Source organism: Tachyglossus aculeatus, chromosome 8 (genome assembly GCF_015852505.1).
Source record: "Tachyglossus aculeatus isolate mTacAcu1 chromosome 8, mTacAcu1.pri, whole genome shotgun sequence".
NCBI lineage: Eukaryota > Metazoa > Chordata > Mammalia > Monotremata > Tachyglossidae > Tachyglossus > Tachyglossus aculeatus.
The window spans coordinates 16,222,684-16,237,434 of NC_052073.1; the positions used below are offsets into that span (position 1 = coordinate 16,222,684).

Sequence of the window (14,751 nt, forward strand, 5' to 3'; positions counted from 1 at the left end):
TCTAATTATGTTTTTGCAATGAATTGCAATAGAAGTTGATCGGCTAAATTAGAAGGGTAGCATGTGGTTTTCCAGCCAAAGGTATTACTCTGGAGTAAAAGGTGAAGTGTTTTTAAAACTTAGAAGGGAGAGATTTAGATAGGGAAAGATTAAAATAGAAGTATAAATTCCAGTATAAAAGTAGAGAGTACCTGGAATTTTGCTGCTGTGAAAGTGGCAGAGTTTGATTTTTTTACACATATGGTGCAGCATTAGGAACTTTCCAGGAAACTTAGAATCTAGAAAACCTAGAGATGCCTAATATTGACTAAAATATAAACCGTTAAGATGCATCAGATGTAGTAGTAGTGACATTCTGGTCACCCAGCACTGAGCATATGTGGGCAGAATGTGGCCATGTAGGAGGAAGGAGAGCCCATATGAGAGTAGAGGATAGATGGATAACAGAGCACTAGGACCTGCAGTGACAGTAATAATAATAATGATGGTATTTGTTAAGCGCTTACTATGTGCAAAGCACTGTTCTAAGCGCTGGGGAAGATACAAGGTTATCAGGTTGTCCCACCTGGGGCTCACAGTCTTAGTCCCCATTTTTACAGATGAGGGAACTGAGGCCCAGAGAAGTTAAGTGACTTGCCCAAAGTCACACAGCTGACAAGTGGCAGAGCTGGGATTCGAACCCATGACCTCTGACTCCAAAGCCCATGTTCTTTCCACTAAGCCACAGCTGCTTCTCCATCAGTAGGGACTGATGGTGAGACTCACCCAGGGAGGGGAAAACCAGAGCCTGCTGACTGTGATGGCAGGTGAGCAGGCATGAAGAGGGTTGAAGCCCAGGGCTGGAGTGGAAACTTGTGGGTAGGTGGAGGGAGAACTGAATCATGCTAACAGCTGGCAACAAGGAGGGGCAACGTAGACAGGAGAGAAAGTGGAGACCCCTCAAAAATGTCAAATTTACTGGTAGTGAATTTGCTGTGCTGACTTGCCTTTCATGGAGTATTGTTGTGCTTTGTTTTCCAGAGAATCAGCACAGCAAGTGGAGATGGAAGACACTATTGCTATCCTCACTTCACATGTGCGGTGGATACAGAAAATATCCGGAGGGTTTTCAATGACTGTCGGGACATTATTCAGCGGATGCACCTTCGCCAGTATGAGTTGTTGTGATGGAGAGCACTTTTTTCCTGTGTTTCTGGACTCCTTATTCCTCATGAAAAAAAACCAACAAAAAAACTTGCCCACAAAGGGTGAAAGAGAACTGATGCAGTCTCCCTCCAGTTTGCACCCTCACCTTTTCCCTTGCTGGACAATAGCAGACTTGTAGCTTGCTTCCGGCCCCTGGGACAGTTTAAGACAGCCAACAAAACAGAATGGCTATTTCCATGTGGGTTCCTTAACTTCAATGTTATTAACAACAGCAAAAGATACAAATAACAAATGCAAGGCCCTGAATGTGTGGCACACCAGAGAAGATTGGGGAATAATAAAAGTTAACACAAAAAATGAAGAGAGAAACCTTTGGTAATTTAACACTGTTGTGGGCAAATGCATACTACCCCTGATTTCAACTTTGAATCCATATACTGCATCAAATGAAAGAAGGTGCCAAATTACAGGCGAAGTTTGAAGACAGACACCTGAGTTCGGTTGTCTTCGACTGTAATTTGGCTTTGAATGGAAATCCTGACAGTTCTACAGCAGACCTAATGCAAAAACTTACTGCTACCTTTCAAAAGGGTGTTTTTAAATCCAGTCTTGGACATTAAGAAGTGAACTGCATATGGCCTGTGATTGCAGAAAGAGTTAACCACACACTGTTTTTCAGTTTGTCCATCGATGATCTTGCCTGATAAGAAAATCATTAATTGGACAGTTGTCCTCACAGGTTTTTCTTCCCTTCTTTTCTTCTTTCTCCTCTTCTCCCTCCCTTCATTTTTTATTTTACTCCTGGATTATTATTCTTGTACAGACTGTAAAATGTATTATTTTGTACAACTTTACTGAAAAAAAATAACTTGTAGAAGATCTTTGTGCCTTGATTATGGCTGTACCTGTAAAATGAGCTAAGATGTAAGTATGTTTGATTGCGCTGTACAGCTTTGTCAACCCTATCTGCAGCATTAGCTCACGGTAGGGGAAATTTATCGGTAGTTTAGTTTTTCTGGTTTATAAAAGAAGGAAAAATACTGTTTAGTAAAAAAAAAAAAAAAGTACAAATTGTGCGAACTTAACCACTTTAAAAGTGAGGTCTTCAACAAGTGACCAGATGTCGCAGCATCATGCTTTTTAATTTTAGCTTTGACTCATTTAAATCTCTATCAAAATGCAAAACATGGCTTGTTTCTACATAAACCAAATTTTGCTACAAATTATAAATGTTAGTCTTTGGTCATTCATAGTCCTTTTCGCAAAAAAATAAACAAGACAAAAGTTTAAACCAGTAGGCATTGTGCAGGTATGGTGACTATCTGTAGACTGGGCAGAATTCCCACCAACCTTCACTTAACTGTATGGGCAAAATATTATGGAAATGACCAGGTGTACACAGCCCTTGTATTTGGCCACTGAATTCCAGTTGCAAATGACATTTTTATTTCTCTTTTAATAAAGAGATACCTTAGAAACTTTGGTTTTATATTAACTATATAAGTAGCTTAAAAGTGAAAGATGTGTGGATTTTTTTCTTAAACTTGAATAATTTATGCAAATTATATGCTTAGAACAACATGTGGTACAGTAAAAAGAAAAAAAGAGCAAAAATCACTGTAGCAATAAGAAAGCATGTAATTTTAGTAACTACTACACTGCTTTATATTTTATACCTAGGTGTTTTATGTCTCTGTGAGTGTGTTACTTTTTCATGTGTCTAAACCTCCGTGTACAATCTGTACAAAGTCAAGAATTACAGTTGTAATATCAGATCTAGAACAGTGTTAGCCTATATTACTCAAAAAGAAATCCCAACCAATCTGGATTTTAATGCAGTGAATTTTAAAACTTGCCTCCTTGCTGACACACTAGCTTTTTCGCAAACCGCCGATAGTTTCTCTCAGAAAGAAGTCCAAGTTACATGAGAATCAGGAATTGGTCAGTGTTTGTTGTGACTAGCTTTGCTACAGGTACCAGATAACTGATTTTCAGAGAGCTGTTATTTACCAACTCTGGCTACTTAAAATGGGGTGGCCTATGTTGCTTTTTGTTCTAACTTTCTGTTCCAGTCCATTTCCAGGACTGAAGATAGTCTGGACTTGGTGATGTTTGTCTTGCGCCCCATTTGCTCGAATTATGAATTTTGGAAACTTTCAGGGCAGTATTAAAATACCGTTGGTAAATTGCCCACAAGTATGCCTGTGATCGCTAATGAGCATTGAAAAGTTGTGTTTATGTAGTTTATAACTTCAAAGAAAAGCTGCTGCGTGAATCTCTGAAAGTGACAGAAGATTCTGATGTATGGAATTGCTCTGCACTAAAGAATGTATCCAGTGCCTGTAGTTTTCAGAATAGGGGAACTTTAATAGGCAAAATTTAAATAAGCCTTAATTTCTTTTTTTCACCAGCCAGAAACCTTGGATTACAGTGCCAAACTTTTAAAACTATCCCAAGTATTAAGGGTGCACGTACCAAATTTATGGATGTGTATCTAAGGCTGATCACTGAAGTATAAGGAAAAAGACAAAGCGAAAGAGACTAAGTTGAAGAATAATCCTCGCCAGGATTTGGGGAAGGAAAACACCTGTCACCAAAAAAAAAAAAAAAATGCCCAAGACAATGAAATTTTGGGGAAAGGAAAGAAAAACACGCAGAAGATTATATCTGCTAAGAAGTTTCAATGTTTGAGGCACTTTTTTGAGGGATGGAGAAAGACATTATCCAAACAGTAAGGTTGAGAGGCTGAGTATATTCTCCCTCAATTCTTGGTTGGTCTTTACATTAGTCATACCGTTTGATTGCCCAGTAAAACAGTCATTTAAAAATAACCTTTTTATTATGAAAACGTGAAGCTTCAAAGCTTTCTCTTTAGCAACTCGGTCATTTTTTTCTGTCACTAATTTAGTGACCATAATTTGCAGTTTTTGAACCATTCCAACCTTCTAGTTTCCCTGATTTTCTTAGTTTTTATCCTTTTTTTCTATTTATTTATTTTAACTTTTTGTTTTCAAAATCAAGGACTTTCATTTTTGTGTCTCAATCCCGTTTGAGAATAATAGCCAAGAGTTTACTCGTTCTATTCAGTATTCATGATGCTGAAGTGTAAGATATCTGCGGATGTAAACACTACCACTTTATTAATAATAAAAAAAATTCAGTGTTTCTAGGGGCACATTTGCATCACTAGAGTTTAAAGTTGTGTCGACATTTCCATTTGGAATCCATGGGTGGTCTATCAATATCTTGGCACATATGGTTTGCCCTAAATTAAAATTCAAGTAATACAAGGACTTAGCTCAGGAGTCATTTGATGTGCTGTTTTTTTGTTTTTGTTTTTGCTTTGGAGTGGGGAATGGATGCCAATTTCCAACAAAAACTGTCGGTTCAGTTTTAAGTTATTCAACTATTTTGTTGTTTAGGGGTTAGCTTTAAAAAAATTACTGGTTCCAAGTTGCTTTTATTTTTTTTAACACTTGTATAACTCAAAAACGGTTTGGGTCTCTTCATTTACATTTGGCAAGAAAGTTACCTATTAGTATGGTCTGCTCACTTTTGGGTATTTTGTAAAATAATAAATGGTAGAGATGTTGTGGTTTCAAAATCAGCTACTCTGCATTGCAGTAACTTCTTTCAGCCAAGAAATTATAAGGGTCTTTTGTAACGAAAGCTTAAGTTTGCATGTTTTTAAGCCAGATAACTTCCTCAAGATCTGATGGTGGGTGTGGGGGGTAAGGGAGAATGATCTTTGGCCTTAGTACTTGTATAGGTTGGTCCAAATGGCTACGATTGCCTCCAAAAATCTGCTAAAGCATATGAATTCTCTGGGCTGGCTTGATAAACTCCGTTTCTATTATGTTAAAAAATTTCAAAATGTGTACATTTCCTCCTATATACTGCTACCCTTTCTGTCCAGAAACGAATTTACAAAGTGTAAATACAGAATTGAGTAAATTGAAATGTAGTGCTGAATAGCTTAAGCATATCTCTTTGACAGTGTGGAGAAATAATCACAGATTATGAAAATATAGGGTGGTTAATACCCACTCTGAACCAACATTTTGTAACTTAACAATCAAACAGTTTTTTTATTTTTACCCTCATACATTAAATTTCCTAGAAAATGAACATTGAGTTAAATTACTTGAATTTGTGACAAGCTGAATTTTTATCTCAAAGACAAGATTTTTTTAATTTCAAATTTGCAGGCTAAGAATAAGTTCTTAAACTCACAGACAGCCTAGTGTCATATATGTTGGGAGGGTAGCAGGTATTAGGTTCTAACCAGTTTTGAAATTTTTGGAAGATTTGAAGTTTCTGAAAAGCAGTAGGACACTCAAACAAATCAGATGGTCTACAAAACTGAGCATGATCTAGCAGCCCATTTAAACTAGCTCCAAATGTTTTCTACCTGACTCTCCCAACGCTTCATTTGAAGTAACTCATCACTAAAAAGATCTCATCAGTTCAGGAGTTAGGAGTATATTGTACTTCCTTGTGGTTTTTAAATGCGTTTCCCAGTTTATGCTAAAAAGAGCTTATTGTCATTGGTAACTTTTGGTACTCTGGGCTAACCTTAAAGAAAATGGTGCAAGCTTGGGTAACAAGCAATTGAATGTAAGAAAGGACAAAAGTTAGTGGCTTGGTGCTACTCTTTGATCCACTCTATTTTGCCTTGATTTTGAAAGCAGATCATAGTAGTAATTTGAGGCCCAACTGTCAGTGAGATAGGGCAAAGTGGCTTGAGCGTAAGCATAGGAGAGCATTTAGGTCTTGTTTTGAGTGTTCATAGTGTTATGGGTCTAACACACCTTAAAAGCATCTGAAGTGTACATTTGGACAGGAGTCCTGTATGAACTTCAAAATACATAGGAATTTTAGCTCCAAATGGCTTCAGTCTGTATTTCTACCATCTGAAATGATTATGTATTGCAGTAAACTTCCAGGATAAGTGAGGATTTCTATCGCCTGAACTGTGATCATCATTGTATCTATCCCAGCGCTTAATAGAGCTTGGCACATAATAAGCACTTAAAAACCATGACTATTATTACGAACTCTGAACAGCCAAATCTTGTTTTTTTGTTGGACAATTCCCTTCTAAAAGCTGCCACTATGTTCAGCCACATTCATTTTTCCTGCTGTTCTTATTGTGTCTTGCGTGCATTTCTGTGGAAAGTTAATCCAGAATGTATTTTAAGATCCCAAATTCCTTAGGATTGATCAAAAGCGTTGTGATAGGTTTTTCTCTTTGCTTCTATCTCCGGCCCTCACATAAAAAAGACACTTTGGAACACAATTTTTTACATATTCTCAAATGTTTTGTGTAATGTCAGGAAGCGGGTTCAGTGGTTTAAACTGTGGGTTTTCACCAAAATATAGAACAAATTATGGTGAAGCATTGCAGTCATTCTTTATATTTGTGGAATAATCACTAAGGGTGGGGCTGAGCTATAAGGATTTGAGATAAAAGGCATTGGACATCTGGTTTTAACAAAAAGAGAAAATCTGATCTCTCTTTGAGGGACCACTTGTGGCAATCTCCATTTTTCTTAATGGGTTCAGTACCACATTCCTACAAACCACCACCGTGCTCTGGTCTTCTGAGAAATACTGGGCAAGGCTACTTTATCTTCCCCAGCTACTTTCCTACTTCTATGGATGTTTTGAAACACAGGTACAATACAGCAGCTGTTAGGACACCAAACAAGTCGATCCATGGAAGATTAAATGGAAACGAGATAAAATAGACTTCACCCTCCTCATAGAGGAGAGGTATGATTATGGAGGCCTATTCTCCAAAATCAGTGTCCCTGTTTGGATCAATATTTCAAAGCAAAAAAAGACACTGCGTTAAGTTTGGTTGCTGTGAACTGAGGAATATCGTGGAAAACATGCACACATGCATAAAATTAACACTGGAGTAAAGGTTAAGTATTCTTTGTACCTTCTCATTTAGTCCCTGGTTATTTGGTACTTTATTCTTTTGTGGATCAGTAGGGAATATGGGTTTCCATAAAGATGGCCTTCAGAAATTAGAATAACGTATTAGTAAAAGCATCGTAAGGTTATGTTATTGAGTATTTTACTGCTTGTAAATATAATTTAATAGTTTTTAGCAATAGCGTGAAGTCATTAAAGTTACATTTAGTTTCGTAATCAGTGACTATTCGAGATTTTTCCCTCTGTTTTGTCCCAACCTCCCAGTTACCAAGCAAAGTGTCTTCATGTTGCAGTGTCTAGAATAACAAATCTGTGCTATTGTTGTGGCTCTCAAGGTCAAAATGTGCATTATCTTAAGCTTTTGGAGCTTGAGAAACTCTTCAACCAGATCTTGTAAGGCTAACTAAATGCTGCTAATTTTTTTTTTACTGCAGATCTAAAAGTTATTTAGTACCATATTTCTAATGTATTGGCCTTAAAATGTTACAGATCCAGAAATACGTTGGCGGGGTGGGGGGGAGAGTGGAAAACTGGGCTTAAATATGAGTTAAGTTTGAGGAAATAGTTAAGGAAGGAGATACATTTTGTTGTTTAGCTAGCTTTTTTTCATGATAAAGGAATTGCTTTCAATACAGAAGCCTCATGTTTACAAATTCCTACTTGTCATTTGGAACATATATGATCTAGTATTACAATTCCTTTTAAATCAAAAGGTACTTTCCTTAATTAGTAACTGAAAACAGAAAAATGAATAGACGGTACAGGCTAAATTCACATAAGCAGCACAGGCATCATAGCATATAAGGTAGCCTTTAACCATAAAATCATGAACAGTAAATAAAGCCTGTTGAAAAGAATACTCTTGCAACACAATTGCTCCTCTTGAGACTGTAAACATTTTCACTAGAGATTACCTTTTTAGGATAGGCTCCAGATATTTCTTAGATCAGTTTAAGCAATAAATTAAAGCTGCAGTCTTATTTCAGCATTTACCTTAAAGTGTTTTTACTTTTCATGAATAGTAAAAAAAACAACGTAGAAATTGCTTTTTTTGTGTATGAAGATGAAGGTTTATTCAGCTAAGGTTCAACTCTGTGGTGAAACCCTTTTTCCCCTGTTTCCTCCAAGAAATTGTGTAGGAAGTAAAGGCTTTGAGTATTGTTCATTTTATCTATAAGAAAGCAAAAGAATCTATTTTATGTTGCCATAACAATCAAATAAAGAAATATGAATATATGCAGAATTACAACTTCATATTTTTTGGGGTTTGGCTAGTCATGAATATAGAGCTTTTCTTTTATCCATAGCTACAAAGCTAAGTTAATCTGTAGAGGTTCTGCTGTACTGAAACTGGTGTTCAGAGTAACCCTTTAAGAGTGCAGAGTTGAAGTTCATCCAAACTATTATAAAGGAGACCCCATCAATTGTCAAGGATGTCAATACCCTCAAAGTTGGGGATTTTAATTAATTTTTACATTTCAGTACTTGATGGACTTGCAAGAACTGGTTTGGCATTTTGGTGAAACCTGGCAGAGTGAGTCAAGGTGGACTTGACTTTCTTAATTCAATTCTCCCTAAGATACTGTAATTTAAGCCGCGATGATGTAACTCAATATTTTCAACATTGGTGTCTTGCTTCCCATTCTAGCGAATGAGGGTTCTTCCAAAGGAGAGTCTCAATTGGAATAATTTAATTGAAACATTGCACGTCTTTTATCATCCTTGGTGAAATAATCAGAAGTAAGTACAATACTGTATATTGATGCAACCGTATTCCTCACCCAGTCTGCTCACCTCTCATTTCTCGAAAGGTTCATTTTGCTCTTGCAGAATTTAATTATACCATGAACAGAACAAAGCCAATTTTCCCCCAGAGGTATACCTAAATTTATAAATGAAAAGTTACGAGGAAAACAGGTGGAATTAAAGCGAACCCGTGTATGTATATGCCTAAACATAGGAATCTACTTTGATGTTGGGATCTCCCACCGGTACCGACAGATGAGTCTTGGTCCCTGTCACGAAGACATCGGACCGAGAACCTGGGCAACAGAGTTGATTATTGTCCTAGTGGTTTGCACAGCGTCACTCTCCTGTTCTCATCCCTGTTAGTCACTGTTCTGCTGAGGCAAGGAGAAATACAGTGAAGCACATTGCAAAAAAGTGCACACAAAGACTTGACATACAAGACATACAAACTCATTTGGTAGAAGTATTTATGAAATACCATGTGCAGAGCACTGCAAGACAATGCACAGCTGGGAATTAGAGGGGTTGGAGACTCGGTTCGGCCGCTACGATTCTCTCCCCACCTGCCCCCGTTGAAAACAGTGAACAGGGCAGCTGAGGGTCTCTGCCACAGTGTAATGTTTATGCTTTGCTATAGTCCCATAGACCAGTAAGCAGTTTCCAGAGTAGCCAAAGGGATCTCATGTGAAGGTGGGAGGGGACTGGCTAGGAATGTGTTTGTCCTAAAGGATTTCCAGGACTTGCAGGCCACAGAAATAGTATGTTGATTCCAAGCATCTCTATGTGCAAATCCAAGGCAGGATGGTTAGGATCGGCACGTTCTGTGCCCTACATGACTTTGGGAACACACTCAAATAACTTTTATGCTCCTTTAACTTGGCCCTCCTCTACTGTCTTTACTTAAACTAACTTTTTAACTCATTTCAGAAGACTTTCCGCTAACACGTTGCTGGCTTTACTAAGGTCATTTTACTTACTATTTTAATGGTCTTTCCTTTCATGATTTTTGGATGCTGAGCCATCCGAAAGGAACGTTTTATAAGCGTGTTTTATTATTTCACACTACTCCAAAGCTAGGTCAAAGCAGAGAATTAGCCTGGTGATCTGCTGTAGCCTGAGTCATCTGGATCATTACCCCAATTTTCTGCCTCTTTGACTTTGAAGTCCTGTGCATGAAATGATCTACACTGAGCTGTCATACGCTTCACGCAGTCTCCCTAGGCCCAGGTACACATATCACGAGACGAGTAGGAGGGAGAATACATGTGGTCTGTGATGTACTGTTACCTTCAAACTGGACACGTCTACTACCTACACATGAAATCTCGGCAAGTTTTAAATCCATTCTTGAGATATGACACTCATTATGTTTAACACAAACACGTAAGTAAAACATTTTAGGAGTCCACGTTTATTTTTAAATCAAAAATATAAAGGAAATGAGAGGTGGTTGACAGTGGTCTCAAATTCCAAATGTATGTTTTAAAATTAAATGTTTCATAATGCCAATTCGAGTTCAGAATGATGCTTCCATTTTGCATTTTCTCTCATTTTTACGATAGCCAACAATTTCACCAAAAAGATAATTATGTTAGCCATATCAATTTGTTAGTTGTCTGGTTAAAATCTGTGCCCCTGAGGACACTGGATACTAATTTTAATAAATACTGTGGTTTGCACGGAAAAAGATTCAGTGGGAATTTAGGATTTAAGCAAAATCATTCTTTCATTCAATCTTATTTATTGAGCCCTTACTGTGTGTGAAGCACTGTACTAAGTGCTTGGGAAAGAACAATACAATAAACAGTTATATTCCCTGCCCACAACGAGCTTACAGTCTGGGGTTGGGGGGCGGGGGGAGGCACACATCAATACAAATAAAGTTACAGATATGTACATAAGGGCTGGAAGGGGGAAAGAGCAAAGGAAGCAAGTCAGAGTGACACAGAAGGGACTGGGAGATAAGGAAAAGAGGGACTTAGCCTGGGAAGGCCTCTTGGAGGAGATGTGCCTTCAAAATGGCTTTGAAGCTGGGAAGAGTAATTGTTGGATTTGAGGTGGGAGGGTGTTCCAGGTCAGAGGCAGGACAGCATAACAAGTATGGTGGCATAATACATAGCTTAAACCTATCTCTGAAAAATATTTCAAATATTTTTATGGGAATCCTTTATATCAACTAAAATTACTTATTACTTCAGAAAAAAACATTTTTACACAATTAGAGGGCACTTGTTTTAATATAAATAATTCGGAATGCTTCATTTAGTGTCTTCAGAAATCTACAACCCCATAACCGTTTTTTTGAGACCTGGACCCTATAAATAGAATTTGCCAAAGCATCTGATTTTGAATCTAGGCACTGCACTATAAATACAGAATGTCTAAGGTAAACCATGGGTATGCAAATGTAAATTTTTCACCTGCATTTAACTATATATATGAACTAGATAGAGGTTCACTGAGTACTTAGTTTACAGGTGCAACTTTATATACCCCCATATTCAATTACCAATTTGATCTTTGGCAGGTGTGCTGAATAATAATTATGGTATTTGCTAAGGGTTTACTACTTGCCAAGCACTGTATCTTGCTGGGATAGATGCAAAATGTTCAGCTAGTCCCTGTCCCAATGGGGCTCACAGTCTAAGAAGGAGCGAGAAAGGGCATTTCAACCTCATTTTACACATGGGGAAACTGAGGCACAAAAGTTAAAGATCTTGCCCAAGGTCACGCCACAGGCAAGTGGTATAACTGGGGTTAGGACCCAGGTCCTCTGATATTCAGGCCTATGCTCTTTCCGAGGCCACGTTACTTCTTCCTTACTTTCGTATTACATCCATACTTATTTATACCCATCCTCAGCACTTATAAATATGTGTACATTTACATTCATATGCACATTCATTTATTCCATATCATCCTGGTGTATTTGTTCTACTCTCCCTCATTCTTCATACTGCCCCCCATTATTTGTAAATTCTTTGTAGGTCTGTCTCTCAAATTGAGAGCTCCTCATGAGCTGGGAATAGGCTCTACCTCTGCTGCACTTTCCTAAACGTCTATTATCAATCGTATTTATTGACCACTTACTGTGTGCAGAGCACTGTACTAAGCGCTTGGGAAGTACAAGTTGGCAACATATAGAGACAGTCCCTACCCAACAGTGGGTCTATTAGTCTATTAGTGTCTGGTACTTGGGTGTCCCCAAATACCGTATCCGTTACTCCTAGGAGTGTTGATGAAAACCAGCCCAACCCTAGTGACAGGTGGTTTCCCCAGCTCCAGGCCTACCCTTCCTCTTCCAGATGGCTTCCCCAACAGCCTCCACACCTTAATCCCTAGCCAAGGGAAACTTAAAATGAATGGAGAATTGCCTCTGAAGGAAATGAGGCAGGAAAAGCAAAGGAGTAAAATCAGGAGAGGGTGGGAACAGGGGTGTGAGAGATAGTAGTGACGGAGGGGCAGACTGACAAGACAGACCTAACCATGACTTGGGTCTCTCATGTAGACTGCTCGCCTGAATGTTCCTGGGCACGGCTGCTACTCTTGTCCTCCGTGGTGTGTGTAATAACTGTGGTAATTGTTAAGCCCTGACTAATGTGCCAAACATTGGGGAAGGTACGAAATGTAATCAGATTAGACGTACCTGGGGTTCAGTCTACAGATAAACTAAGTGGCTCGCCCAAGGAGACAGACGAAATTGCGAGGGAGGAATTAGGCCCCGAGCCTTGACCCCAGGCTTCTGCTTTTTCCACTAGGCCCACGCTGTGGTCACTGGCAGTAGGACCCAGCGGTCATCATCATCATCATCATCAATCGTATTTATTGAGCACTAACTATGTGCAGAGCACTGTACTAAGTGCTTGGGAAGTACAAATTGGCAACATATAGAGACAGTCCCTACCCAACAGTGGGCTCACAGTCTAAAAGGGGGAGACAGAGAAGAAAACCAAACATACTAACAAAATAAAATAAATAGAATAGATATGTACAAATAGAGTAAAAAATATGTACAAACATATATACATATATACAGGTGCTGTGGGGAAGGGAAGGAGGTAAGATGGGGGGGATGGAGAGGGGGACGAGGGGGAGAGGAAGGAAGGGGCTCAGTCTGGAAAGGCCTCCTGGAGGAGGTGAGCTCTCAGCAGGGCCTTGAAGGGAGGAAGAGAGCTAGCTTGGCGGATGGGCGAGGTCCCGAGGGTTCATTCCATTGTACTTATTGAGCGCTTAACTGTGTGCAGAGCACTGTACTAAGCACTTGCGAAGTTCAAGTCGGCAACATATCAATCAATCGTATTTATTGAGCACTTACTGTGTGCAGAGCACTGTACTAAGCGCTTGGGAAGTACAAACTGGCAACATATAGAGACAGTCCCTACCCAATAGTGGGCTCTGAGTCTAGAAGGGGGAGACAGAGAACAAAACCAAACATACTAACAAAATAGAATAGACAGGTACAAGTAAAATAGAGTAATAAATATGTACAAGCATATATACAAGACATATATAAAACATATAGAGACAGTCCCTACCCAACAACGGGCTCACAGTCTAGATTGGGGGAGACAGACAACAAACCAAAACATGTAGATGGGTGAAAACATGTAGACGGGCCAAAACATGTAGACGGGGTTAAAACTGTATTTTCCTCCGCTGACAACCCTAACTGGTGCCCACACAAATGGACCCAATGATTTGTTTTTAATGGCTGGAATAATAATAATAATAATAATGATGGCATTTGTTAAGCGCTATGTGCAAAGCACTGTTCTAAGCGCTGGGGGGGATGTAACGTGATCAGGTTGTCCCATGTGGGGCTCACAGTCAATCCCCATTTTACAGATGAGGGAACTGAGGCTCAGAGAAGTGAAGTGACTTGCCCAGGGTCACACAGCAGACATGTGGCAGAGCTGGAATTCAAACCCATGACCTCTGACTCCAAAGCCCGGGCTCTTTCCACTGAGCCACGCTGCTTCTCCTGCTAATGTGGCCACTCAGGATGGACTGTTCCGTTTAGGCTGACTGTACAGTCGTCAAACCTGTTTAAAGGCTGATTTTCTGTCTCTTGGGGCCTAAAAATTGATGGTTTCCCTGGCGCAGAGGGGGTTTGTGGATTTGCGTGCTGCTCTCTGTCCGAGGGAGCAGGAGGAGGGATGGCGGCGGAGCCCGTGAGGCGGCCGGGCGGCAGGGGGGATGGGATCATCAATTGTATTTATTGAGCGCTTACTGTGTGCAGAGCACTGTACTAAGCACTTGGGAAGTACAAATTGGCAACATATAGACAGTCCCTACCCAACAGTGGGCTCACAGTCTAAAAGGGGGAGACAGAGAACAAAACCAAACATACTAACAAAATAAAATAGATATGTACAAGTAAAATAGAGTAACAAATATGTACAAACATATATACATATAAACAGGTGCTGTGGGGAAGGGAAGGAGGTAAGATGGGGATCATCATCATCAATCGTATTTATTGAGCGCTTACTGTGTGCAGAGCACTGTACTAAGAACTTGGGAAGTACAAATTGGCAACATATTGAGACAGTCCCTACCCAACAGTGGGCTCACAGTCTAAAAGGGGGAGACAAAACCAAACATACTAACAAAATAAAATAAATAGACTAGATATGCACAAGTAAAATAAATAAATAGAGTAATAAATATGTGCAAACATATATACAGGTGCTGTGGGGAAGGGAAGGAGGTAAGATGGGGGGATGGAGAGGGGGACGAGGGGGAGAGGAAGGAAGGGGCTCAGTCTGGGAAGGCCTCCTGGAGGAGGTGAGCTTTCAGTAGGGCCTTGAGGGGAGAAAGAGAGCTAGCTTGGTGGATGGGCAGAGGGAGGGCTTAATAAATCAATCAATCGTATTTATTGAGCGCTTACTGTGTGCAGAGCACTGTACTAAG

General features: G+C 39.4%; 1 protein-coding gene across 2 annotated transcripts in view; it reads left to right on the forward strand.

Annotated features, from left to right (window-relative positions):
• GNAS (GNAS complex locus) overlaps positions 1 to 4,753 on the forward strand; it is a 133,688-nt gene extending 128,935 nt beyond the window's left edge. For both annotated transcript variants that reach the window (XM_038750374.1, XM_038750373.1), the window contains one exon: positions 1,021 to 4,753. In XM_038750374.1, coding sequence (XP_038606302.1) covers positions 1,021 to 1,167 — 147 coding nt within the window. In that variant the 3' untranslated portion in view covers positions 1,168 to 4,753. The remainder of the gene's footprint in view (positions 1 to 1,020) is intronic.
• Positions 4,754 to 14,751: the final 9,998 nt, after the last annotated feature.